The 26837-nt window shown below is 38.1% G+C and overlaps 1 protein-coding gene across 5 annotated transcripts in view; it reads right to left on the bottom strand.

Moving 5' to 3' along the window:
* RBMS3 (RNA binding motif single stranded interacting protein 3) overlaps window positions 1-26837 on the bottom strand; it is a 704809-nt gene that overhangs the window by 6298 nt on the left and 671674 nt on the right. For 3 of the 5 annotated variants that reach the window (XM_063155034.1, XM_063155024.1, XM_063155053.1), the window contains 3 exons: window positions 6330-6410; window positions 3671-3798; window positions 1511-1574 (listed from right to left, as the gene is read on the bottom strand). In XM_063155034.1, coding sequence (XP_063011104.1) covers window positions 1529-1574; window positions 3671-3798; window positions 6330-6410 — 255 coding nt within the window. In that variant the 3' untranslated portion in view covers window positions 1511-1528. Of the gene's footprint in view, window positions 1-1510; window positions 1575-3666; window positions 3799-6329; window positions 6411-26837 lie in introns of those variants that run through there. The other 2 variants (XM_063155043.1, XM_063155062.1) reach the window with 2 other exon arrangements.

Below are 26837 nucleotides of genomic sequence, written 5' to 3'. Positions count from 1 at the left end.
AGGCAAAAATAGGGAACTCCTACTTTGGGGACATTAACACATCTTAAGCAGATGAATTTACTCTTGGAATGCTAGGCATTAATAGGCAGTCTAACTGCACCAAAATGAGATGAATACATGGCTTAACACTGTGTAAATCTTTCACAGGTAATTCAGTAGGAGGGTGAATATTTTCATAATAATAAGTGCCACTATTTATTTTGGGTATTAATAATAAAATGAAAGATAAAATTACAATAAAAGAATACAACCAGTTTGCTAGAAAAAGCACATTTTCTGATGGCAAGAACAATTACACTGTGGAGCAGTCTGCTTAATGAGCCAGTTAAGGCTAACTTAGCAGAAACCTTCAAAGCAATATTAATTAGAAAAATATATATTTTTTATCATCTAGTGTTAACATGTTTCTTAATTTATCACAGAGAATAAGGAAAATAATCAATCTTCTTCCTACAGAAGATACCTCTCATTTTGTGTTTTTGATGTTTCATGTCACTTAAAGATCTGTCGCATCTAGCTTATTAGGAAAAGACTGTATGAGATCTTTAAGAGAGGCCCAAAACCTACATAAAAATTATATTCTGTGTCTGGGGCTATTTGTAAGGGTCAGCTGTTACCTTTCCCAGAGTCTTTAAAGCTTACATGGAAAAAATCCTTTCCTGACCAAAGTTCAACACAAGAAAGTCCAGCACCTTTCCTTTTGCAAATATTAATGCATTTGCCTTGCCTAGTTTAAAATAAATTTTAAAATTAGGAGTTAAATTTGAAGAAAGTTGACGACCTAACATTTGCCACAGAACTTTTTGTCTGGGAGTGTAAATACAGAACTACAATTTTAAATATTAAATTTGCCAAAGGGCTTTTTCATTGCATTCATTAATATTTTGGAAGTTAAGAACAGATTTATGTGGAATGCAACAATTAACTATTTTCTTCTGATTTTCTATGCATAATTTCTGGTAGGACTACTCAAGTTGGAAGCTCACCTCCTGAGATTTTACTGCCCCTAGGGCTCAAGTGGCTGCCATAGGTGTGAAAGTCCAATATCACCAACACAGCACAAGCCCTCTAATCTAACCTGGCATTGAGTTTGCCTACAAAAGGCTCTAGAAAAACATATTTCTTTCCACATTTAAAATCAGAGTATGTTGTCCAGCAGAGTTTTGCTTGGAGGTAAGAGAATATACTTTTTGGTTGCAAGGATATCCACTGATCTCCACTTCATAGTCTTCATGCTTTAATGTGCAAAATTAAATATTTACAAGGAAAAACGGGAGTAGGGTCTAAAATAATTAAGGTGATTTCCTCATAAAGTAGATTCCTCTGCTCAGAATCAAGGGCTTTTTTTATCTACACAATATGTAGCCAGGTTTTTGCCATGAAGTTGCCATTTCTGAACTCTGTGGGTGGGATCCTCAAGTACAGCATTCAGCATATTAAATAAAAGAACACGTATGCTGATTAGAAAGTGGAATTTAAATTCCAAGTTTCATGGTTTATTTTTACTTACAAAGAGAGTACAGAGTCCTTATACCACCCAGTTCATTCTTAGTACATTTTCTCTCCTTCGTTGCCTGCAATTTCATGATTGTTGCAAAGAAAATAAATGTAAGGAAATATACCATTATAACTTTTCTCCTGACTGATCAGCTCCCAAGAAATAATTTTATATAGTCTGCCTGTTCTTTTGCCTATATCTGGCAAAATCATTATCTAGTCATGTAAATTATTTTCTTATATCTCACGCTGACAATTATCGTTTTGTATCTGGCATGATGTTTGTTATTAATAAATATGCCCTTTGAAAAGCAGAGTAATAAAATAATATTTTAATTATAAAACAAATTCACTTCGTTTTATATTAAGAGTCACTGGAATATTCCATCAGAAGTTAATTTTTAAAGACAAAGATTGTGTATATTTTTGTTTTTTTCTACAGCTTCCCACACTGCATTTCTGTCTGCAACTGGCAGTTATAAATAGAGGGCCAATTTCAGACTAAAAAAAATACTGAAATAAGCACAATAAAAAAAAAAATCTGTGGTGGATCTGCCTGTCTGATTAAAAAAGAAAGAAAGTCCTCTGAATATAAATGCCAGTGCCATTACAAGTATATTCATCGCTGCAAAAAGGCTGTAGCTGACAAGGAAAGATGAGGGATCTCATTTTCAGGGAATTCACCACATGAGCAAGAAACACAGCATCCATTTCAATAAAGAATTGCAATGTAGTTTTCTCCTATGCTGGAAAAATGCCAGAATCTGCAGCTCACAGCTATGTTATGAGGGCTTCTAGACCTAAGTCCTTTTTCTTTGAGATGTAAGAGAAAGGGAACTGAGACACAAAAATCATCAGATCCAAGTGCTACAGAACACACTCATTAAAACAAGTCAACAGGATGGTACAGACACATATTTCTCTCTTTGCCTTTTATATGCTGTAAGTATTTTGCAATCATTTATTTATAGGTGCTAGAGAGACTGGCAGCTAGAAAGGATAAGCATGCATAGTCTGTGTCTCCAATTGGGTAGCTTGTGATTGATTGTTTTTGCAATATGTACATACAGATATAGGCATGACAATAAATAGTCTTCTCTTTTATTGTGGTCAAAACCACATAAATCTGAAACCATTTGATACTCATATGGTAGAAAAACAAATGCATCTTTCACTTCCAGAGGTCAAAAATGAAGTAAAGCAATTGACAAATTGTTTTAATTCTAATCTTTTCTATACCAGCTTGTATCTGATGCCTCTGTAAGTAGAGAGTCATGATGCATTGACTGACATATCTATCGTATTTCTTGTCTGGCTATTTCTCTACTTTCTTCCCCAAGATAAAACATGTATAATTCTATTTTCAAAGTGATGCTGGTGTTCAATATACATGTATTAATGAAAGACTGGATTTGTGCTTCTTCCTAGAATCTGACCAACATTTATCAGTCCCAGTGAGCATCCTGTCAATATGAAACCTTCCCTTTGTGAAGATTTTTATTGTAGCAAAGAGAAGTTGTGTTTGAAGAGATTATTCTGAAGATGAAGGGACTATTTAGAAGTTCTAAATACAGCTGTCAGTTTATAAAGTTTGAACTTTCCAAGGTATTCCGTGGGAAGTAAACAAAGGGAGCAGAAGAATGGAGACAGATTGAGCAGTGCTTCTACCCACCTCCTTCTTATCCCTCTTCTTCCATTTCCAGGTTTTGCCTATTCCGTATCTGCATGGCAGTTTTGCACAATCACAAATACCAACTTGGGGTAATTTATACTGCTTCATTAACTACACTTTCAGAAAGAAACCTTTACATGTGCCAATGTGCGCTGTGCCAATATTTTCACCCCTGCAAAATTTAAGCCCTTTTTAACCTCTGATGCCAGATGCTGCTTTAGCCCAGCATGATGATTGTTAACACAGTTGTTGAGATCCTTCTGAGTCCAGAAAAGCAGCAGACAGTTAAAGAGCATATCACTGTGGGCAGGAGCTCAAGGACATTTTGCCAAATTGAGGACGTCAGCCAAAACCTTTTGCTAATTACAGTGCTATATATCCAGAATTCATCAGAACTTAACAAAGCTATTCAGAATTTATATTTCTGAAAGAGGGAGTCAAATTTGGCCTGCTATAATCAAGAAGCAAACCCTTCTGACTCCAAAGCCTATGCCTACTTACTTAGACTGTTGGTAAGAATATGCAGGCGCGTGTTCACTGGATGTTTCCACTGTCATCTGTTGCTGTTGACCACTGGCTTCCTGTGATGAAGATGCTACTGTCTGTGGAGAAGTATCAGCAACAACACCCTAGGGAACCAAATGAGAAGATGAAAAACTTAAAAATTTTGCTCATGGCAGTGAATTACGTACAAGAGTTCAGCACCAGCTCACCTTTCACACATTTCTCTAGAGATCAAGAGAGTTTGAGGTAGCAGAACCACATGCTAACACAACAAACTCCATCAGTTTTAGAAAGCTAATTCAGCAACAAGAAGATTTCTCAGCCTACCAGCAGAACTTTGCTCTCACAGGTTGTAGCAAAAAACACCCTCCTCAAGGGCAGTTCCCTGCCCATTCAAAGCTAGAGGCAAATCTTCTGATTTTGGTGGATTCTGAGTTTTACTTGGCTTTTTCACAATGTATACATACCTCTTCTAATTCTTGATTAACTAGCCCAACTTCACAGTGAGTTCACATTTATTTTGTTTGGTTTAAAATGCAATAAAGGCAGAATCTAGACCCACCACTTTCCACTTTACTACACATCCAAAAGAATTTGAGTCACCTTAGAAGAATGCCCTCTTCTACATACTGTCTCTATGCATGTTCCCTTCAAAAATAAATTTTCCTTACACTAAAGACTTTAATCTGTTAAGTCAAAGCTCCAATGAAGTTTTGTTTTGTTTATATATTTGCAAAAAGTAGATAAGTAAATACATAAAAGATTATATTCATGAATGTAACATTATGCACAATTTCTTATCCTATTTAGACAGTCTGAACTTGGTTTAAGTTTTTTGTATGCTTTCAAAGCAAGATACATTTTCTTTCCTCTACTCTCATGCTTGGTGTGTTGGTGTCATGAATAGCAAGTATCTTCAGGGAACATACTTTATTACTCTATTGCACACAACAGAGCCAGAAGAGGGAGCACAAAGCACTTGCTTTGTTTTTATTTGAGCCTCGTGTAAACAACAGGTAGTTTATTTTAAAGCATCTGTTAAAATATCAGTTTCATTTTTCAGAAATTCTTTGTATCTATTGCTTAGCAGACTGCCAGTATTATTTTTTTCTGTCTACTTCCTTGTCTTTATCCTTCTCCTTTTGTCCACCTCATCTTGAGATTGTAAGCTCTCTGGGGCAGAGACTGTATTTTTGGTCTCTGCTTGTGGAGCATCCAGCATGGTAGGGTCCTGGTTCATGATGCTACATGAATACAGATAAACATTAACAATAATCATCATCACTGGATAAGAGCAAAACAGGCTATAGATTCAGATAACATTTTGATTATTATAGTAGATAATTATGACATTGAGTTACTTTAGAAGGCATGACTGCACGAGCAAGGGATAGGGAAGAGGGCTTGACAAGTAATTTAAATTAACCTTAATTCTCATTTGGACAGGTCAGCATGGTGTGCAGACAACCCCATGATATGAACCACTCTCTCTCCCACCATCTCCTTTAATTCAGATTTGTATCTGCCTGATTTAGACTTAAGAATGGCAATTGAAAAGAGGCACTCACAGTGCATTTGCAAACAAATGAGGTTTAAGGCAAAATCATACCGAGGCAAAAAAGACTGAAACATAACCAGCTCAGTACAACAGAACAGCAGTAGCCTTTCCTGTGGGACCTTATCTGGGAATAATTGCAAAGAACCAGGAGGAAACAGGATAAGCCCACTTGACTGCTGGCGAAGCCACGCCAGCAGTACCACTAACTCACATCCTCAAAGCACAGAGTAGTAATAGCACAAAATCCAAAGGTCACACAGATGAAGACAGAAGTACAGAGACCCTGGCACTCCTTGCCTTACCCCAGAGTAGGGCAGAAGTTGTTAATAAGAGAGGGTAGTGCCAAAGAGAAACACACAGGGAAGAGGATGCCAAGGCTCCCTCCTCTCGCTGTGCTCAGCTGCCTTTATGAAGCTTCACAGAAGTGGAGGCCAAGCTGACGCTCTCCCAGCAGCTTGTGGTCTACAGGGTTGAGTAAATACTTACTCATTAGACTGTCATCAGCATGACTCAGCCCCAAGGAGGGAGGGAGCGAATCCTTCCTCAAGGATGAAAAGCACTCAGTCAGTGCAGCATCCTCCACGTCTGTATATACAAGAGGAAGGTTTCCATTGCTCAATCACTTTTTCTGGTGGCTAAATGTTTCAGCAATTACCTATGCTTGCTAAGGACCGCATCAAACCCTCTTGCAATCTTCTCTTCTTGAAATCTCTTTTGGTTTCGTGGTCTGCCTGCTGGGTTTGTTTTCCTGTCTCTTCCCATCTCCCTCCCAAGTACATGGGGAAAAAATAGTCATAATCACTGATGTTTTTATTCCATGTCCTGCTGTACAACAAAACAAATGCAAAACAAGAGCCCTTGCAAATAATTTAAAAAAAAAAAACCAAAAAAAGAGGGGTTAGAAAAAAGAAGGAAAAGGAAAGAAAGAAAACAAAAAGAGAAAGAGAAGTGCAGTCCTCATTTAATAAGCTGGAAGCTTCCAGCTACCACTCCATAAAGAACCTTTAGGCCCCTTTCAAACAACAGGTGCACAAAGACATAATAAGTAAGAGTTCTGTTCCCCCTTCACTCTGCTTTAATGGATGGAGATAAACTTACTTCAATAGGGACAGCTGTTGGAGGCACAGGAGTGTACTGGGGAATGTAGGTCCCTTGCATAGGTGCAGCAGCAGTCATATACTAGAACAAATCAAAAGCAAGTGAACAGTAGAAAACCACAATTAAGATGCATAAAACCATGTTAGAAAAATGACATTCTTTCAATTTCCCATAGAGAGCTTTTAATAAGACTGTAGCATATTATTTCTTTTAAGTAAGGACTTTGGGTACAACTTACCCAGCTATAAAAAATCGTAATCTTGAACTTCAAACTCAGGTCATATCTAAATATAGGCAAGTAAACATCTCACTAACAAAAGCAGATTGTTCTCTAAAATTAAGAGACTCCTATTTGCACTTACAAAAAAATCGGTGGAGACATGATAGCAGTATACATACATACATATATATCTATATATATCTATATATATCTATATATATCTATATATGTATATATATCTTATCTAATGACACCTAAAACATCTACAAAACATGATGCATGAAATTTGAGAGATTTATTCCAATCTATATTTACCCCATCAACAGCAGAAGTTGGGTTTACAGGGATACAAAGCTGCTGATAGGTGCAATCCAAGACATGAGAAATAGAGCAAGATCCGTCTGGAGTTTCTCCTTTTGTACACAGGTACCTTAGCTAAATTCTTATGGCTTATTCTTACTATCCGGGGATCTTTCCTATTTTGAAACTTGTGCAAATTATTATAGCAACAATTTGTATTAGCTTCTCTGAAAGACGGTCTCTCCCAAGTACTACAAGACAATCTTTTTTAAAATTCATGTATGCATGTGAATTTTGTCATTGCTATGGCACTGATTTCTTTATATACAGCACTTCTCAAAAACCTCTTGAACTGAATGCAGCAGTCATTGTTCAAATTTTCAAATAAAGTATTGATATTAAGTCCTTAGATCTATATGTACTTTTCTTTCTAAAATCCAGTCCTAACTACATATCTTCACTGACGAGAATCTCAGAATGTGCCCAATTCCCCAACTGACTGTATGACACTTCCACTACATGCTATCTTCAAAGACACACCAAAGATCTGAATCAGCCCACAATGTATTTGATGAATTTTAAAATGAGTTAAATATAGCTTTGCTTCCTGGCAGAGCTAGGAAGTGCTTGCAAGATTTTATTCCGCTGTTTATAGTAAAATTTACATTTAAAGCACTCTCCCACCTCAATTCTAAACTAACTGGATGGTTTGATATGCCTGTCACAAACATGCATTGTGAAATTGCAAAGTGGGGTGAAGACTGCAGCAATGCTGGAGAAACGCCTAAGGGAATGACAACAGCATATGTAAGAATCTTACAGCTAAACTCTGAAATATTATTTCAAGTAGAAGAAAATAAAAAGTATTTAAGTGAAATTGTTTTCTATTAAAAAACTAAGTGAGGATCATATGTGACATAGAAGGCATACTTGAAATATGAGCAGCATATGGTGTTGAGAACCACCACAGTATTTTTTCCCAAACTCACAGTGTTTTCCTGAAGTTGAGCAAAGAGAGAGGAGTGCCCTCAGTGTCTGTGTGCCTGTATCAGGCCATGTCTTTCTGCAGCTCTTTTTCCTTGTTCTTCAGGAAGAGAATTGAATTCAATAGTGTTTTATACGAAGGTTAACCCCCCAAAAGCATTAGGCCAACTCTCCCTATTGTACTCGGTGCAGTTGGGCTGTTCTCCTGCCTCACAGATCAACAGCTAATGAGAGTGCTACAGTGGAGTGTTGCAGAGCTCCTTCTGCTCCATTCATTCTGCCTTGTAACATGCCCTCACATGATGGGAAGACATCTGTTGTGTAGCATTGTTCTAAATGTGTCAATATTTAACATTAACCTAAAGCACACATTCTTAGTGCTCTGCAAAGACCTGCAAGGGTTCTAACATCCATGCAGTCTAACTTCACTTGTACAAATATATAGAGTTTATTTGAAAGTGTTAATTTAAATAATAAAGTGGTATCATTCAACTTGAACTTCCTCTGTTGTCTTCCTTGAACCTGGCAGAAGAACAACATTCAGACTCCTATAAGATGCAGTTGTCTGCCATTCCCTACCTTACACACAAACCCATCTGACTTAATATACAAACAATAAACTACTCAACAGCCTGTTAATTCAGATCACTCAATTTTTGCAAAATCCTTTGGCACTGTGTTCTGTATCACAACAATGGAAACTGCCTGGGAATTACTGATGTCTTTGCTGTCTCTAAAAGCACTGCTCTCAGTAGGTGTGCAGTTTCTTACTCTATTATTTTTTATCTCTTGAGGCAGATCCTGATCTTACTTTTCAGCCTCCTTCATGTTGCTTCTTTCACTACCAGACAGTTTTCTCTAGGGAAAACTGTACTGTTAACTTGAGTGTCACTGGTGGCCCTGGCCAAAGCCTGCTTGCCCTGGTCTTTTCAGATACTCACACCTCCTGGTTTCATTTTTTTTTGCAGAAGTTTTAACTGCATTCAGCCAAACAGCGATGATTTAAAGCACCGGAGACCAAAGCTATGGAGTTACTTGCCAGACTCCCTGGAGAACTGTAGGAGAGTGACTACTCCCCTGTACATAACACTCTGCATGTCTAAATATCTGTACTAATAGTGGACCAGTTTTTCTGAAAAATCCTTAGAGTTCTATAATTAAAAAGAAAAATGTTGTTGGCCAAATTAGTTCCACCAATGGCACGAATGAAGTCAAAGTACTTGTGGCAAAGATTTTGGTCACAGGAAAATTTAGCCAAGCTTCAGTGCTTCAGAATACTGGTGCTTTATAAATGGCCCTGGATCACACAGCAGCAGTGGTCTGTATCACTGGTACACACATGGTGCCCTTCAGTGGAATGTCCAAACATATTTAATGCCTTCCTCTTTACAAATGTAAAGATACACTCACCATTTCAGGCAAGAGTTATTGGGCCAGCAATTAAACATGTTATGAGGGTTGGAACTGGTTCTCTGTCTCCAGGGTCTCACTGAAGGGTTCACTGAGGTTCTGTAAAAATCTTTACCAACCTATAAAGGACAAGTACGACTTTGTTCTCAGAGACACATATTTGGTGTCTAGTGTCTGAAGTCCCCCTCACATGCAGCACAAGGGAGTCCCAGCTGAGACCACATGAATTTGGAGGTGTCTGCCCTGCTGGATCAGTTTCTACCATGGGAAGTAGTGCTGGGAAGCTGCTTCAGCTTAGTTTGTTTACTAACAGTGTAATGAAAAAGGAGACAGATTAATTTTTTTTATAACTGACACTGGCTCAAGCAAGTTTACATGTATTTCTTTCCTTTGTGAACTACATAATCCTAATTCTCTGATCTCACAGGATAAATAAAGATTACACAGTGCTAAGGCACAATGTCAGTGTTGATACTTACAACAATGGGTTTGGATAATGCAAGAGTTGAATTCCTTGTCATGAATATTCATGGTTGGTTGTTTAGCAAAATGCTTCCTGAACACTGCTGCTCAGCAGCTTCCATATTCAGCACACAATGAGCCCACTGGAATCTATGTCTCTTCCTGGGTCCCCCAGACACTCTGTCTAGCTATTCTATTAAAAAATGTGCTCTGGATCTTTTAAAGTGAGTAGAGTCCAGGCTAGGAGGTGGAAAAGGTATTCAGAAATTATTCTGAGATTTAAAGAAAAGTTAAATATTTAATATGTACTCAGTTTAAGACCACCCAGGATGAAAATTCTAGTCTAAGGATATCCTTGAGCTGAGGGACTCTGTTGTAATGCAGCTCAATTTGGATTACAGCTCCTGTAAATATACATACTCTGCACATGGCTATCCATCTACCTCAAGAACATCATGTAACTTGGAAGTAGGCAGATGGCAAACACAGAAGACATCTATGTCAGAAGGCCACCACTGACATTTATTTTCTCTGTGAACCACACTCAGTACTTGGATAATTCTTTAGCCACACATATGTGTGAGACAGAGACAGCATGACTCATATGCTCAGCTCAGCAGCACCCAGCACCCAGCTACATGCACTAAATATCAATATTATGAGCATTGAAATGAGAGAATCTGAAGAACCCAAATGCATCCTTTCATTGTCATGTGTTTCCATCAGGATTAAAGATTCTTGTGCTGTGATGTGATCAGTCATTCAACAAGCTATTTGCAAGGCAGAGGAAACCACTGTTCATTCTTCCACAGCTGTACAGGCTTTGTGGGTCTAAAAGTAGAAGCTGCTCATTTCTGACAGTAAAATGAATAGTGACTCTACAGGCAGAGATGATGGATCTGGAGGTTATAAGGGAGCTTTTCTCAGCAGTCTGATCCTTTAAAAGCCAGTAATTTCTACTACAGAAAACGACTACATTGCTGGTGGCAACAGGCTCCTAATTTGCTTGTAAACTATTGTTTTCTTCATACGGCACAGAGAATGAATGTTCTCAGCACTGAAGATGTGCAGTATTATAATATGATTCATGCTTTATGATGCCCAACTGCTTAATTCAGACTGCACTGATCAGGTACCAATTTAGTCTATATGCTACATTAAGAATTCTACTCATGTCTTTTCCGATGGGGTTTTTGTTTTTTACCACTTTGAAACAACTTAAATGTGTGGAAAAAATACCTAGCTAGAAAACAAGAGTGTTGATGCACACTTACACCTCTGTTCTTTCAGATACTGCCCTCTGTGACTACAAAGAGTTAAATGCCAGGAGGTAACAAATGAGGAGGTGGGTTGAGGGGACAAAATGAGATCCCTCAAGAAGGATCATATTTAATTCAGAGAGCAACATCTCTTCTTCGAGATCTGCAAACAGCAGGGTGTCCCAGCCTGGCTCCAGCAAGGATCCTGTTAAGCCTGCAGCAAACACCAAACCCATAAAGGTGACAGGCACTGGGAAATAAAAACACAGGAGGAAGACAGCTGCCTGTACCCAACAGAGTGAGGGAGCATGCTGCAGTAGGATAATAGGATTTACCCATCAAAGGTGGAGCTGAATCACCTGCAGGGAATTTGCAGGAGCTTTTACGTTGAGACTGTGGCACAGGTAATGTCCATTTATTCATCCGCCCTAATAAGCTCTTAGCCTGCTTTTCTCAGGCCCAGGTTAATGCAGAATCAGGCATCTGCCTAACAGCTGAGGTACATAGCAAACACCCCTTACACCAGCCATTAGTTACTGAGTTTGAGCTGAGACACTGCCTGAAAGAGTGCCTGTTGCAAGACCAAACTATTTCATTTACATCACCAGAAGAGTTTGGCTGCACATTCTGTTTAAATTCTGAAGGCCATCATTAACAGAATGTATAAGAAACCACGCTAAAGTTCAGTTCTATTTATAGGCCTAGTTGCCTATAAAATAACACAGCTGTGATTAGACAGAGGCTGCTGCAGATGCATGAACTCTCTTGGTCACTACGAGTACTGTGGGATTTTAGAGACTGACAACAGTTAATAATCTGATCAATGTTGAATAAGTTTCCTGGTATAAAGAAAACAAAAAAGAACTAACAAAATGAGATAGTAACAGATATGTTGCAGTAAATCTGGAAACCTCAAACAACACTCAGAATCAATAGACTTGCTAAGGACAAATGGCAATGAGCAAGGAAAAAATGTTTAAGAAGCCTTTTATATATTCCATGTGCAAATGCTTTTTTCTGGGGTTTTGCTTTGTTTTATGCCAATGTATATCTGTTGCAAGAATCAAAGATCTCTTTCCTTCTATCACCAGCCTTGATGTTCCTGAGAAGACAGGGAGCCTTTTCACTCACGGTGAAAGCCAAAATACAGAAGCCTTGTACCAGACTATGTGGTAAGCCCTTACCAACCAACACAGCCTGCTAAAGGGAGATTAAACAGGATGTCTAATGTGAGCAAATGCTAAATCATGTATCTGAAATAAGCTAGGATTCCAGAATCTGGTCTTCAATGACTATTTGTGGCTTCCTATCACCACATGAGCTATAGTACAGTGATAATGACTTAGCTTTTCAGGATTCCCAGAATTAATGCCAGGGTTTGTTTCTGCCTTTTTTTTTTTTTTTTTTTTTTTTTTTAAATCTTTTAAACCATCTGAGAAGTCTAGACACTGCATCACTAACAGAATTATGTGAAAACATTTGCATTGCTGGAAAACTGAAGGAAATGAGTCTGTTGGCTGAATTTATTTTTACCTTTTTTTTTAATCTTTTTTTTTTTTAACCCCATGAAGGAAACGTGCCCTTCCACTTTCAAATCTCTTTCCCTGCAAAGAACAAAAACTGCGTCTCTCTTTGACCATTGTCAGGTGGTTATAACTTTAATGAAATGTGGAATAAAACCACTGCTTTTTTCTCTCTGGTTCCACCTTCTCATTTGAAAATACTCTGTTCTCCAATAGAAAAGAACATTGTCTTGCTGTGCCCTCTTATCCAATAGTCTGGCATGGAGATATGGGAACTCAGGAAGAGAAAAGGACCATCTAGTTCATCAGTGCCAGTGGCAGTTCAATGAAACACAATATCCAGCTGCCACAGTTTTCACTTTAAACTTAAAATATCTTTTGCTACCCAGAAGCATTCTCATTTTCCAGCTCAATCCTGTACTTATTCAATGGCTGTTATTAATTTCACTTTCTCCCAATTAAAGAATGGGAGAATAAATGATATGAAGTTTTTGCATATATTACAATAATTTTGCTAATAATTATCAGCCAGGCCTAAAATATAATAATATAATTCCATTTTACCACACAATTACCATAGTCCTATCAAGAGCAGCTCTGTCATTCAACAGAATACCATCGCTGGGCCACTGCACTCATTGTTCAGGCAGAGAATAGAAATCTTCACCGGATTTAACATTCCTTCCCTGCTGCTCAGTAATACAAATGTATTTAGGAATGCTGGCTATCAATTCCCTTTCAACCTTCCTAATGAGATGTTACCTAATTCTCTGAGCAAGTTAAATGAAGGTAGAGAGAATAATAACTTCAAGAACTATATTTGCAAGCTAATCTCCTTTTCTCTTCAGGAGTTCTAAACATCCTTCACAAATCCCTATCTGTGGAAATCAGAGTAATACAAAGGTATAGAAGAAAAAGTGCAGATGAGCTAACCCCCCCCATAGCTAACAGGTCTTTTCTTCTGTCTGAAATTCAGTCCTGCTACTAAAGCACAGTGATCAGGACTAATCAGATAAAGACTATTTAGAATAAATAAATATGAGAACAGTCAGATACCCACATACAACTGTGCACCAGCTCTCACTAGCATACACTTTGTAACAACCGTAGTGAATGCAAGCAGTATAAACAGATAAATAAAAAAAACCTAGCTCATTCACTTTAACCACTTTTTAGTCTAAAGGCTGACACTAGAAAAGAACTCAGTAACTCTCAAACCACCTCCAGATATCTCATCAATATGTAAAAAGGGCAAAAACAGAGGAAAACTCATCAGGATGTGAAAACAAATTTCCATTCTGATTGCATCTTTCATTAATTGGAAACTTCCTTTAGGAACTTGACCTGAGGGTGCCAAAGATCCTTGCAGTCCATGTGGGTGTACCAAGGCCATGATAGTTTCACTCTTCCTTGTGACATTGTAGGTGGGGATCCATGCAGACTGTACAGAAATGTAAACTGATCCCCCATGTATGACTGCATATATGAACAGCCCCAAGATGTGAAAAATGCTTTTTTGTATCATTTGGATAATGCCATATGTCTGATGGATGCATTTGCAAGAAAGGAAGACTTCTGTGCTTAAAACAAAGAACAAGACTCTGGCAATTTGCTGTATTTTCATATTTGTTCAGTTCTTACATGTTTCGCTAGAAGAGAGGTTTTTTTTTTAATACCCTCTATGTACCTGTCCTATGAATGCACATTATGAGCTCTCTGGGGCAAGTTTCTGAGCACGGGTTAGTGCCTGATTTATTACAGTCCTGTCTGCAGTGCCCCATATAAAATCAGGGTATAGTGACTGTACCGTAATCATACTGCATCATTTTTGGTCAACCAGAGGTGGCAATCACTGAGATTCTATGTGAAATTCACACATTTATATTCTTCTTTCAGATCCTGTATACTGAAGAATAAAAGGGTGGTGCAGCAGAATTATAACTGTGGCTTCTGATACTTAAAAATTCCCTATACACCCCTTTAGCTGGAAACTCTTAGATATTTCCATTTAACTGCAATTCTGCCAATTAGTCCCTGATGAATGGCTGCTAGTAAGATGAAGGAAAACCGATCTGTACATTTTCATATTTTCAACATAAGTAAAAAAAAATAAAATGTGTTGGTGAATCTCTCAACATATAAGCACGCTGAGCTATTATTAATAACACATCCATATATATGAAGAAATAATTGTTTTCTAGAGGGAAACATGTCTTCTAGATGCTATTAAATCTCCATGAATTTGAAGAGTCTAAAGAGAAGCAGACTGCTGTGTGCAAACATGCTGTATGGTTGAAACAAAAGGAGAACTGCTTAGACTCTTTAAATAACAGTTGCTCATCAATCATCACATGCACTTTCCACTGCTCTTTCAGACCAGGGATAAAAGTGGACAGCTCATGGGCCAGCTGTCCAAGAATGAAACATATGAAAGCCAGGACAATTAGCTGGAAGCTAAACCAAACCAAAAAGAACAGTAAAAACAGACAAAAGGGCACATGAATGTTAGTATTTCCAGTTTTCCTAGAAACAGGAAGAATTTCAACATCTCCTTCGTGAAAAGGCAGTCATGCCTGGCAGAGGAAAGGTAGTAAGATAATGGAATTATACCACCAGTGTACACCTTGGACATTGTTAATAGCAGCTAAAGCATGATATTCTTCAGTCCTTTATCTCTAAAAGATCCTTAGAATCCAAAATATTTGGTCAAGTATGAAAGATATCACTGTGGGAAGGGAGGGCAGGGCAGGGACCATTTCATTACTTCATAAAAAACACTGCTGTTCACCAGTACCCTGCATGCAGAGACGGAGGAGAAGCTGTCGGTTCAGTGAGCCTGAAACACCTTGCAGACACCTGAAACACCACTTCCAGGGCAAGTCACCTTCTGAGGCTTACCCTGGAAGCCAGCAGTGGCATTAGGGATGCCTTGCAAGCTGCCCTTCCTGAATGGATGCCAGTCCAGGCTTAGGCAGGGGGAAACACATTCCCTCTGGGAAATGCTGGGCCTTGTGCCTAAGGATACAAGGAAAATCAGCCTGCTCATGGGTATGTGTGGATAAACATCCCCCAAATCATGCACTCAGGCCTTCCAGGCAGCCCAACACAGAGATGATATGGTTGAGTAGGGAGTTTACAAGACCCAAGAGCCCTGCTTCATCTCAGCCCTCATGTGAAGCTCTGGGATGCCCTTACCTCTTCCCACACATCTGGAAACTGGCAGTACCTCTTCAGTCTTCAAGCCAGTGCCCTGCTTTTTTTTCCAGGACAATCCCACCAAGTTGCCTCACCAAAGTAACATTCCTGGGGTTTTCTCACTTGGCTGCCAGACTAATCTGGCCCTCAGAAAGCAGACCTGTAAGCTGACCCAATAGGAAGTCTGGAAGCCTGCCCACAGCATTGGGCATGCTGAGGCTGCTCTGGAACATGAAATCCTGGGAGTGTTTTGCAGCTGCTGCCTGAAAACTGACAGAAACCAAGATGGACATTTAAGCCAGTTGGCAGCTGCCAAGGTCTTGCAGACTAGATTTTGTATTGGGAACAACATGAGGCATTGTTTCTGAAAATTAAATTCTGTTTGGAATTTCTGGCTCAAGGGACAATCTTTCTGGTTTGTTCTGAGTTTTTAGAAGATGAATCAGAATGAAACCAAATTTCACAAGACTGATTTCCCACAAACTGGAAACCATGAGTGTTGCTTGGCCAACTCTTCATCTATCTGCAACTTCAGCAAAAGGATAAGCCATATGCGCATTTGGATAGGGTGGGGATACTAGAGAATACTAACCTTTAATGGCTGGTGCCAACTTCAGTGCACCTAAAGTATTTTAAAATGATGCAGTACAAAATATTGCTTCGCATTGGCATAAAAATTGTGTCAAAATCTTGAAATGTATTTACATGATCACTAGCTTTGCTTACATGGCAGGGCTGTGAAAAGTGGTAGTAGTGAGCATTTCTGGGGAAATCTTCCCTTTCCACTTCCACAAACTCTTGAAATTCTTGTGGAAGAAGGATCACCTTAAAATTAAAGTCAATGCTCTACTGATAGAATGTGACTGTAAGAATATTACAGTCTGCCCCTCGGTATGTTAACTATCAGCTGTGGGAGGAACTCTTGAGACACATTGGATCATATCAGCAATAGGGCTACAAAAACAAAGGAGAAACTTTGACTTTTAGCAGAGTGGACTGAACTATACTGCTATGTCATCAGCTTATCTACCATGTAAAGATTTGCTAATAATGTTGAATTCCTAAACTTGCGTGATAAAAATTACACAGAATCTCTCCTAATTTGTCATTGTTTCATCCAAAAGATAAGGGGAAGAGGTAAAGAAGATACCAAAAATTTTTTAAATATTGAAACAAACAATGAAACAGATAAAACAATGAAAACCAAAAGAACAAAACAGAAAATGCAAGAAGGAAAAAAAAAATCCCAATACTTCAAAAAATAGCCATCCCTCCTTGCCATAAGCCCTCCTGCTTTATAATCTACTTAGTAATTCATCTCCTAGAGAGAGGTCCCTTTAGAATACCTCCCATTCTTGACTCTTGAAGGTCTTTCATACTATTTCCCTATAGTATAGTATTTTTTCTTAACCTATTACATTTTTTTCTTAACCTATCACTATTACCTATTATTTTTCTAAACCTATACTGTTTTGTTGGGGAAGTGTGATCAACACAGCTGATGAACCACAAGCAAAGTAGCCAAAATCACAAGCCTGATGCTTCAGCTTTAACTCTCACTTTGTACAGGTGAGCAACTTAACACATTGCAAACCTGAGGTTTGTTTGAAAAATAAAAAAGTACAAGTACTCATTTTTCAAAAGACACTATTAAATAGAGCTTTATGAGTATGCTTAGTAGTTATTTTACCAGGAATAACGTGAGCAATGCTTGAAGGGGCCAGTAAAACAGATGCGTCTTAGTGCTGGCAGAATAGCAACATTCCAAGCCTGTTCTTTGGGTTCTTTCACTGCTAGCTTTCCAAAGGAGACAGAATCACCTCATATGCATTCAAATTTTATACAATTATCATTTGATATGGATTTGTGCTTTAATACCTTCTTACAGTTCTGGAAAATATAAGCACTGAAAGTTTTCAGTGCTGATGTATGAATTTTAATAATTTCTATGGCTAATAGAGACCTGGCCAAATATAAAGCAATTCCCATCATTGGAGAAAAAAAATCTCTTAATCAGTCTTGTCCTTGCCCTCACTGTACTAAATGTAAATAGTTTTAGACAGGGCTAAAAAAAGTGTAGCAGCAGTCTCAGCTTGATAGACGAGTATGCTGAAATGGTTGCTCTCGATACATTTTTTCAGTTAGCACATTCTGTGAAAAATGAGAAGCAAAGCTAAATAACAAAATCTTCACAATTTCCTCCCCTCTCTCTAATTCTGATAGAGATTATGAGGACAATAATCCAGGAAGGGAACCAAGATTGGGGAAAATACAAATACATGTTCAAACACCCATATTTCCTCCTTAAGAATGCCCTTTCTATGACAGAGATGTCCAAACAACACTTAAGGAGCAACAGCAAAATGCCTGACAGACAGGCATGATAAGCAATGTCTCAAAATGTTTGCAAGCCAGACAGAAAGGGTGACTTTTTCTTTCTTTTTTTTTTTTTTTTTTTTTTCCTGAAAATCCTTTAAGGTAAACTCACACTCCCTGTCTGCTGGCATGCAGCCATTTTCCTATAAATTCATATTACAGTGCTGTATTTCTAATGGATTGGGTATGGTGCTTTTCCATTTTGCTAATGAGAAAAGCTAAAGGCCATTACTTGTTCTGATTAAGATCCCAAGGGAAGAAATGTGATGTGTATATCACCAGGCCATACCTAAAGGAAGTATTTGGCATTTCCAATCAATCAGATGAAGGGTAGACAGAAAAAGTCTTATCCTGTGACAGCAGAGGAAGAAGATATAGGGGGAAAAGAAACCATAGAAAGTGTCTTTAAAAGGTGACTTACAGGAATCAGTTATAATGATATTAGTGTGATCAATGACTAGGGCTACTATCTGGGAAGGATGTAATTACCAAAATGAAAACTTTCAAATGGGAAGCCTGATCAAGGGCAGAGGTACTGTCATATTTCTCAGGGCACTGTCAGCTCTCATCCAGGCAATGTATTACGGTGTCACTCACAAGCACTGCGAGGTTGTGCCTCCCTGGGGTGGGAGCAGACCTGGGAGTGAGGGATTGAGAAACTTTGCATCCAGCTCAGAAACGTGGCTAAGTCTGGCCCCAAAGGCAAATTCAAGATAAAGAAAGATAAGGCTGGGCAGAGGGGAAAATAGAAAATTCCCAGTCATGACTGGCTCTAAGGAAGGTTTTTCAGCAGTGCACATTTAAAAACCATTTCCAGAGAGAGAGAAAGGAAATGCTGTAGACTGATGAGCTACTTGTCATAAAGGAGAGGAAACAAAAAAATGTACCAAGAGATGCACCGCTCCATTTACAGAAGGATGGTCTGGAATATCCTCTAAGATGTTTCAATATGCAATTCCTACATGTTTAATCCTGTTGTCATAGAATTTTTCAAATTTATATCTGAATGAAATACAAAGTTTAGAGACAGTTTTTCATCCCTTTTTCAGTGGCTGCATAGTAACAGCTTGAAAATGGTACAAGATAGATGCTCCAGATGGCAAATAAATGAATAGAGCTTGGAGATGGATGTTCTAAGAGAGAACAAGATTCCTTGACTGTGTCACAATGCACAGTCAGAGGTGTAGATATACTGTAAATAATATATTAATTTCACATAATAAATCACTGTGGAACATTAAAACTGACAAAAAATCTACCACACTACATCCCCTCAAATGGAATTCCAGATTCATGGAACATTACTGTCAATGACAGCAAAACTACAATAACTGATAAGGTCAGCAGGAGAGAGCGTCCTGTACTCTCCCAAATCTCTATTGGGGCATTTAGCTTTCCTCTATAGGACACCACTGATTCTTTACAGACACTTGGGAATGCTTCAGACACTGCCACTTGGAAATAGAAAGAAAGGCTGTAACACCTTCTCCTCCATGTGCTTTTAAAGAACATTTTCAACCACTCTCTTCATCATGAGATCAGGAGGCAAAGGTGAGAGATGTTATTTCTCTTAAATATTATTGGTGACAAGGCATGGATGAAACATACAGTGCCAGAAAAAAATAAGAACCACAGCTGAGAAAGCCCATCTACATTTATCAAACTGAAATTCAATCATCTTCAGCTTTCCTTAAAGGCATATATTTAAAATATTCCACACAGGCCCTAACAGGAGTCCTCAGTGAGCTCTTCTGATCCCTCCGTTCCAATCATGCGAAAAGGAACAAATGCTGCACAAATGCACCCCAGCCTGTACAGGCAAGCAATTCTGGCCTCTTCTAAATGCCAGCCTAGTCAGGGAATTGCTCTTCTCAGGAGGATCTTGCAGAGTATCTATTTCTAGGCTAGGTTATCCATTCTGGTTCTTTGATGCACTTCTGGCTCTGGCACATGGACTGACTGGAAAGCTCAGACATCTTCATTCTGCACTGGCACGCACTGATCAGCATAATGTTCCCTTTCTCCTTTCCTTTTATACACAATATATGTGAAAAAAAAGAGATTAGGTGCTGTACAAATATTTGCACAAAGTCCTAACTGCACCACAGATTTCCTTGTCCAAGAATATGACAGAGATGACAAAGTGGCCATTTTTCTGTCAAATAAATTTATATCAACACTTTAAAGCCACAGGACTTTGCATGATTCACCTTACAGAGAAGGATCGCTGCTGACATACAAGTGCTACACCGAACTCACAGGCCACGCTGCTGAAATACAAATTAGCAGCATTAACACTTAGAAAGTATAAAATTGGCTATTCCTGAAGCTGAATAAGGGCATTTGCAGATTCCTCACTCTTAGTGGCTGAAGTCAGGGACAACGAATTTAATCTTAAGATGGGAGGGTGTGTGCGGGGGATGGTTTGCCAGCCTGCCCAGCTGTAATATCCCCTAACAGCCTGGAAGGAATGGTAATTGTGAACTGAAACAGCATCTGCTTAACTGTCATCCTTGCCTCAGGACTGGGACTTTTTTTGTTTGTTGTGAAGATCATGAGAAACACTACATGGAGCATGAAGATGAAAACAGAGCAAGATTAAAAACATTAAATACAACCACCAAGACACAGCTGTCCATACTGCTAGTGAACTCAGGGAAATACAAATGGCAAAATTTGACATTCATGATATAATTTGGTATGGGAATTTAGATCACTGAGTTAACTGCAAAATTCTATTTTAAAATATTTTTCATTATTATTAATATAGAGGACAGATTATTACACACTATTCAGCAAGAAGCAATTAAGATTCACTGCTAGGCAGTAAAGCCAAATCTAACTTCAACTGGCCAAATCTTCTCTTTTCTTACTGAGAAGAATGGGCCAATTAGTTCAGCTGCCTTAACCAGAACAGCTTATGGCAGTCCATCACACTGAGATTTTGGGCTTTTCCTCAAATGTACAGCTGAGCATCCCTGGGTTTGGAACAGGAGCTGCTGTCCATACTCTAAGAAAGGCTACACTGTACAGAGGTAATTTACCTCAGAGGGAATTGAAGAACTTGCGTTAATATGATTATTTATTCAAGTGATGCTATAAGGTTTAATTAATATTTTTAAAACACCTTGATGATATAAAATGCTTTATAGGTGCTGCTGTTGCTATTTGTTGGTTGTTCTCTGCCTCAGGATGTCTCTGAAAAGACTGGAGTCCTGTTGTGTTTGGGAGGACAAGCAAATGCTACAGATTCCCTCCTGTATAATTTGCACCTTAGGGAAAAAAAAAAAAAAGAAAAAGAAGAAATGTTTACCATAAATCTGCAGGATGTGTGCAGATGGAGTTAAAATGCTTCCATAGAAATGCCATGGATTCATAAACTGAACTAACTGAACTGCCTAAAAAATAAGTGCTTCAAACTATCAGTAAGTACTGAAATTTCTTAGCTTACAACAGGATCAACTCTGCCTGCAAAGATCTCTGTATAACAATTATAGACAAGAGACATTAATACTTTACACTTCTGTGCCAAACTTGTAATTGCGATCATATAATTAAGAGTCCTTGGAACACATATCCAATAGTGTATGCAATAAAGTAAAAATCTAATATTAAAAATAAGCTCAAGATGATGCCATGGTACTTAAGCCATATTTTTCTGTTTTGAAATGCAAAAAAATATAAGACTGCTCATGACATTTGTATGAAAACTAATGAAAGACAAAAGTGGATTTGTAAGCCTTGAAATGTATTATTTTCTTTGCCTTCTGTCGCAGATTAATTACTGTAAATTGTTCCATCAATCATTTTCGGAATTCTAATTCTGTTACACTCAGTTTTAAACAAAGGATAAAGATTTCAGCAAGGTCAGTGGTCTTCTGCTCTCAATACTGTTCAGGTGCAAATAAAATAAGGAAACCTACTTCTTCAACCAATGGCCACACACTGAGTGGAATTTTTTTGCTACTATTTCCTTATGTCCCCTAAGACATCAAGGAAATCTGAAATTGTTGCTACTTGCATTTTTTAGTTATGGATAAACTTCATGTAATACAATAATCTTATAGAATGTGTGTAGGAAAATAATATCAATCACTCAAATTATGGCCATTTTGTTGGAACAGCCATTTATTTTCAGAAAACAAAAGGCTCTGAGATAAGTCCATTGTCTTCAGAGGAAATCAATTGTACTAAAGCTAGTTAGGAGCATTTGTATGTTAAAAGAAAGTTAGCAAAATAGCTTTTGTTAAAAAGTTATTTTTGAACACTAAAATTTTGAGCACTAATTTTGATTCTGTGGATAAACTAGGCAAGGTTATCTGTGGGAATATCATCATAGCCCAATTCACATCCCCTTGTTACTGTATTTTTGTCACTCTGGTTTGCACTATCAAAAATAGCAATTGAGAAAAGAACAAATACAACTCATTTTTCAGTCAAATGCAGGTGATTCAGGTGGAAAAGGCTGGCAGCAGAGCAAAATTACAGTAAACAGGAGGAAGGGAGAAGTCAGGTGCCTGAGCAGTTGGAAAAAAAAATCACATTGGAAATCATAGCACCTTTGGTCTATTCTGCAAACACTGCACACAGCTGTGCTTCACAAGCCAGAGAACACAAACAGCATGAAGCTATTGCATCAGTGAAATCAGTTTCTGTCATATAAATATTATATTGATTTAAGAGGAACCCCTGAGGGAAACACAGCAAAGGAAAACCAGGAGTTGAGGTTGGCAAATGCGCAATAATTTGGACACTTAGATACTAAAGTCTTAAATTTTCTGTTACAACTACTGATATTAAAAAGGCAAACTACTGATACTAAAAAGGCAAAATTAGAGGCATACAGGTGATTATATCACATTCAAAAGTCATAAAATGTCACAAAGGATAGAGGAGTCCCTCATGGAACCAGACAAGGATGTGCCTCTGGATATGAGCGCTCCCTGGACCCATCCCGATGAGGTGTTGCTCACCTCCGCCACACAGTAGAAATCTGCTGAGTTCAACAGTTCATCACCTTGCTAGAAAAACAATTCAATTCAGCAAACTCCCAAATTCACTCAACACAGCTGCTCTCAAACCCCTTGCCACAGCTCAATGAAAAGTGCTGACTGAGATGTTTCATAGTAAATATTAGGTATAGCAGAAATCTCCTCCCAAATTGAGTCTTTCAGGAGCAAGAGGATTCTACAGCCTCCGAGCTCTGACACAGAAACACCTATAACTCACAGATAATAAAATACCATCAGAGGGCATAGAGGTTATTGCCATCAGCAGCTCCCTATAGATTTGTAAATAATTTGAACCAAGCTTATCCTTTTCTGAGAACTTCAGGCTGAAATCATTGTATATACAGGATACCAGTGTCCTGCACAATGTATGAAGCCTGTACCTTTAGCTCCTTCATTTAACCTTGCTTCACAAATGAGTGAACCCTGAACAGGCTGCTCTTTCCAGAAGAAAATAAGAAAGATACCTCAAAAGCAGTGGTAATTTGTCTTACAGGAAGTTTAAACCTTTGGGGTACCAGTTTGCCAACCATCTGATAAGCCATGCGGATTAACTGTGAAATGCACTGTGAGCTGAGATTCAGTGGGATATGATATAGGAAAAGGCAGTGAAATTCAATGGAATTTTATTTTTGTGAGCAGCTGTAGGCCCAGGACTTTGTCCAATACACAGGTTATGTTATCTCTTCCACTGTGATTAAAATATGTAAAATACTGAACATCTTTCATATTAAATTCACTTTCAACTCCATTCTATGTGTTTTCAGTAACATGGCAACAGGTTACCTTCCAAAACACTGCAACACCTGCAATCTAGTGTTTCTGTGAAGTCCCAATACCTCTTGAATTAAAAAAAATTCCCTTATGAAAGAACATGGGAAATATAATTCAAAGGTTGCTGCTCAGAGTAGAAACATTTTGCTTAACAAAATTTAACCATCTTATTGGAAAGAAAAAAAAATAATCTAAAGAGTTCAGTATACTTACTAATCACACAAAACATGTTGAAATTAATCAATCTTACCTCTTGGTTCCAAATGATTTTTAGTAAGACAATACTGTGAATGTTCAGTTGCAACATATGTTTACTCTTTGACTGTAAACCTCAGACATTGCAAATAAAATGTTATTTTGATGCACAACTCTTTTCTGAATCTTGGTACATCATGCTCAGTAAACATTTTTGAAAGTTTTTATAATACCCTGAAGTCTTGGTACTTAAATAAGTGTTACTTGCTTTGAACGGAAATAACAATGTCTCTTTGTAATGAAAAACAGAGGTTGGAGATGAAAGAAGGCTATTAGACTGCTCTGGATTTGTGTCAACACCTGGAAATTCCTCCTGTGGATTTTAAAGTCCAGTTGACTTCTAGACATCCCAAACATCGAACTTTCTATGCTTCATTCCAAACACTAGTCTAGCTCTCAATGTCTTCTGCAACATATTAAAGTTATGCTTTCCCTATTCTACTTTCATAGCCTTTTTGTTAGCACCACTAAAATTTCTTAGCATTTCCAGGGATACCCTTCATGCACCTAAGTTGTTTTGTAAACCACTGTTGTCTGTCACCTTCACACCCTTTTCTTTCAGCTAAAGTTTAGGTCTCACACTGAGAGAGTTGATACAGTTCCAGTGCTTCACCTTAGACCTAAAAGATATTGTGGGAAGGATTGCACCAGTACTTAGGATAAATTAGCTGGTTTCTCATATAATTTATCATGTTGTTCTTTTCTTCAAGGATTTCAAGACTTCTTGATGTGTTTGTGTGCACTTGCATATGAAGAGAAATGACCACAGATCTGCTTCCACAGCTCTTGGCAGAGAGGAGCTGTGGAAGCAGCATCTCTGGGAGACACTTTTCACATGGCCACAGTTTTGAAAAACACCCTTCACCTCTCTAAGATCCTCAAACTTGTCCTGTATTGCAGATCCCACACAGAGCTTGTCTTCACCTCTTATATTTGGATTTATTATTCTCTGGAAAGCATATTCCTCATTTCAGTCAGAATTACCCAAGCCTTGTTTAAACACAGGCAGTACAATAAAAACAACATTTTAATAAGGCAAAGAGTTCTCTTCTTGATTGAAAAATGGAACACATTTACAAAAGAGAATCATATCAAGAAAATAGAGATGACAGACCTGACATTTACAGTACTCTTGTTTTCCACCTCTTATTGAGTTTGTCAGCTGTAGGTGTGGTGGGATGTTTCAAACCTAGAATAATGTCCAGGATTTTTTTAAACTTATTATTTGTTCCTCTCTTCTACCTCCCTATCTGCTAAATAAAGAGATTCTTTCTCTCCCCAAAACTTGCCCTGCCATTTACAGCATCAGCACAATTTCACAAGAAAATGTGTGAACATTTTATTTTTCCTCTTGAAATTCCAAGTATTTAGGTAAATGACCTACTAGCAACTAAAAAAATGAGTTTGCAATCTTGCTTCATCTGGAGGAGAGATATCAACAAAAATTTCTGGGGGTATGACTACAGACGAGCCTTTTTGGGGGGGATATTCTGCAGATCACTAAATTTATGTCAGATACTACTAGTTTTATGGCTTTTAGCTCCTATTCATTACTACAAAATAAAAAATTTCATTTTATATGCACTGCATGGCTATCACTAAACAAAAATATAACATGCTTGGAAGAGGTGGCTTTGAACTGCACTCTAATTCACCAGGTGGCGCTTCTAGAAATCCCAAAAAGAACTGCAGCACCCATATTTAAAAAAATATATGAGAAACAAGCCTCTAAATGCTCTAGTTTACAGTTACGTAAAGTCATCTGCAAATCAATTATATGAATGAGGTCAGTTTTATGATGAAAATGAAGTTATATTAGTTAGGGCTTTTCTGGCTGATACTTCTGATACTTTTTGCTTTGCTGATCCATCACTGTTGCTTTGTGTTGATGTGTATTTTTATCACCACAATCAGGGAGTGATTCCTTCTCTGAAAGGGAATCTGGGCTAATGTCACTTTGAGTCAGTAGCTGATACCTCAAAGAGAGGCAGCAAAAGCTCTTTGTTCATTTGTGGAAGTGTTGTGTGAAGGTAAAATTTAACACAGAATAAAAGCTACTGACCTGCTGGGCTCAGATGAAGTGGTGCATGGGCCAAAAATGGAATTCCCTCCATCTATGTTTATTCACCTTTTACATTTTCCCTCCCTGCCTATGAGAGGTAGTGGCTTTCAAGATTGGAACACCTGCATATAATGGCAAACAGAAAGCCAGTACTAACAAATGGCAGGAAGGTAGAGCGGAATTCTGAAGAGAAGGGGGAACACTACAGAGATATGATTTTATAAACTCTATTCATTCAAAAATACCATCTAGCCACAGCTATGGTAAAGCATAGACTGTGGAACCCCTGTTGAAACAGATGAGCAGAAAGAGTCTCAGAAAGAGCTGACTGCTATTGACTGCTTAGAATCTGGTGCTTTTCACTGAGTGCTCCTTTTTATCTCAAATTACATGAGGTAAATTGGAACTGCCTTTCAAGAGAATGTTTGGGAAAAAAGATGCAGGAGGAGTTACTTGTTTTTTATAAATCTCACAAGAATTTATGCTGATCTTCTCCCTTCTAACCAGAATCAATTCTCCTTAAATGGATGTCCTACCCCAGACAGCTCCGTGTTGTTAATCACTTCCATTTTCCCTGGACTTTGGCTGAGTAAAAGCATAAGGAAGGTCTTAGTTTCAGCCTGAACTAGGCTATTTCATTTGAAATGGGTTCAATCCTATGTTTTCCACACAAACAGTA

This window comes from Melospiza melodia, chromosome 1, assembly GCF_035770615.1.
Source record: "Melospiza melodia melodia isolate bMelMel2 chromosome 1, bMelMel2.pri, whole genome shotgun sequence".
Classification (NCBI taxonomy): domain Eukaryota; kingdom Metazoa; phylum Chordata; class Aves; order Passeriformes; family Passerellidae; genus Melospiza; species Melospiza melodia.
The sequence above is the reverse complement of the archived record's forward strand: the minus strand, read 5'-3'. Positions and strand labels throughout refer to the sequence as shown.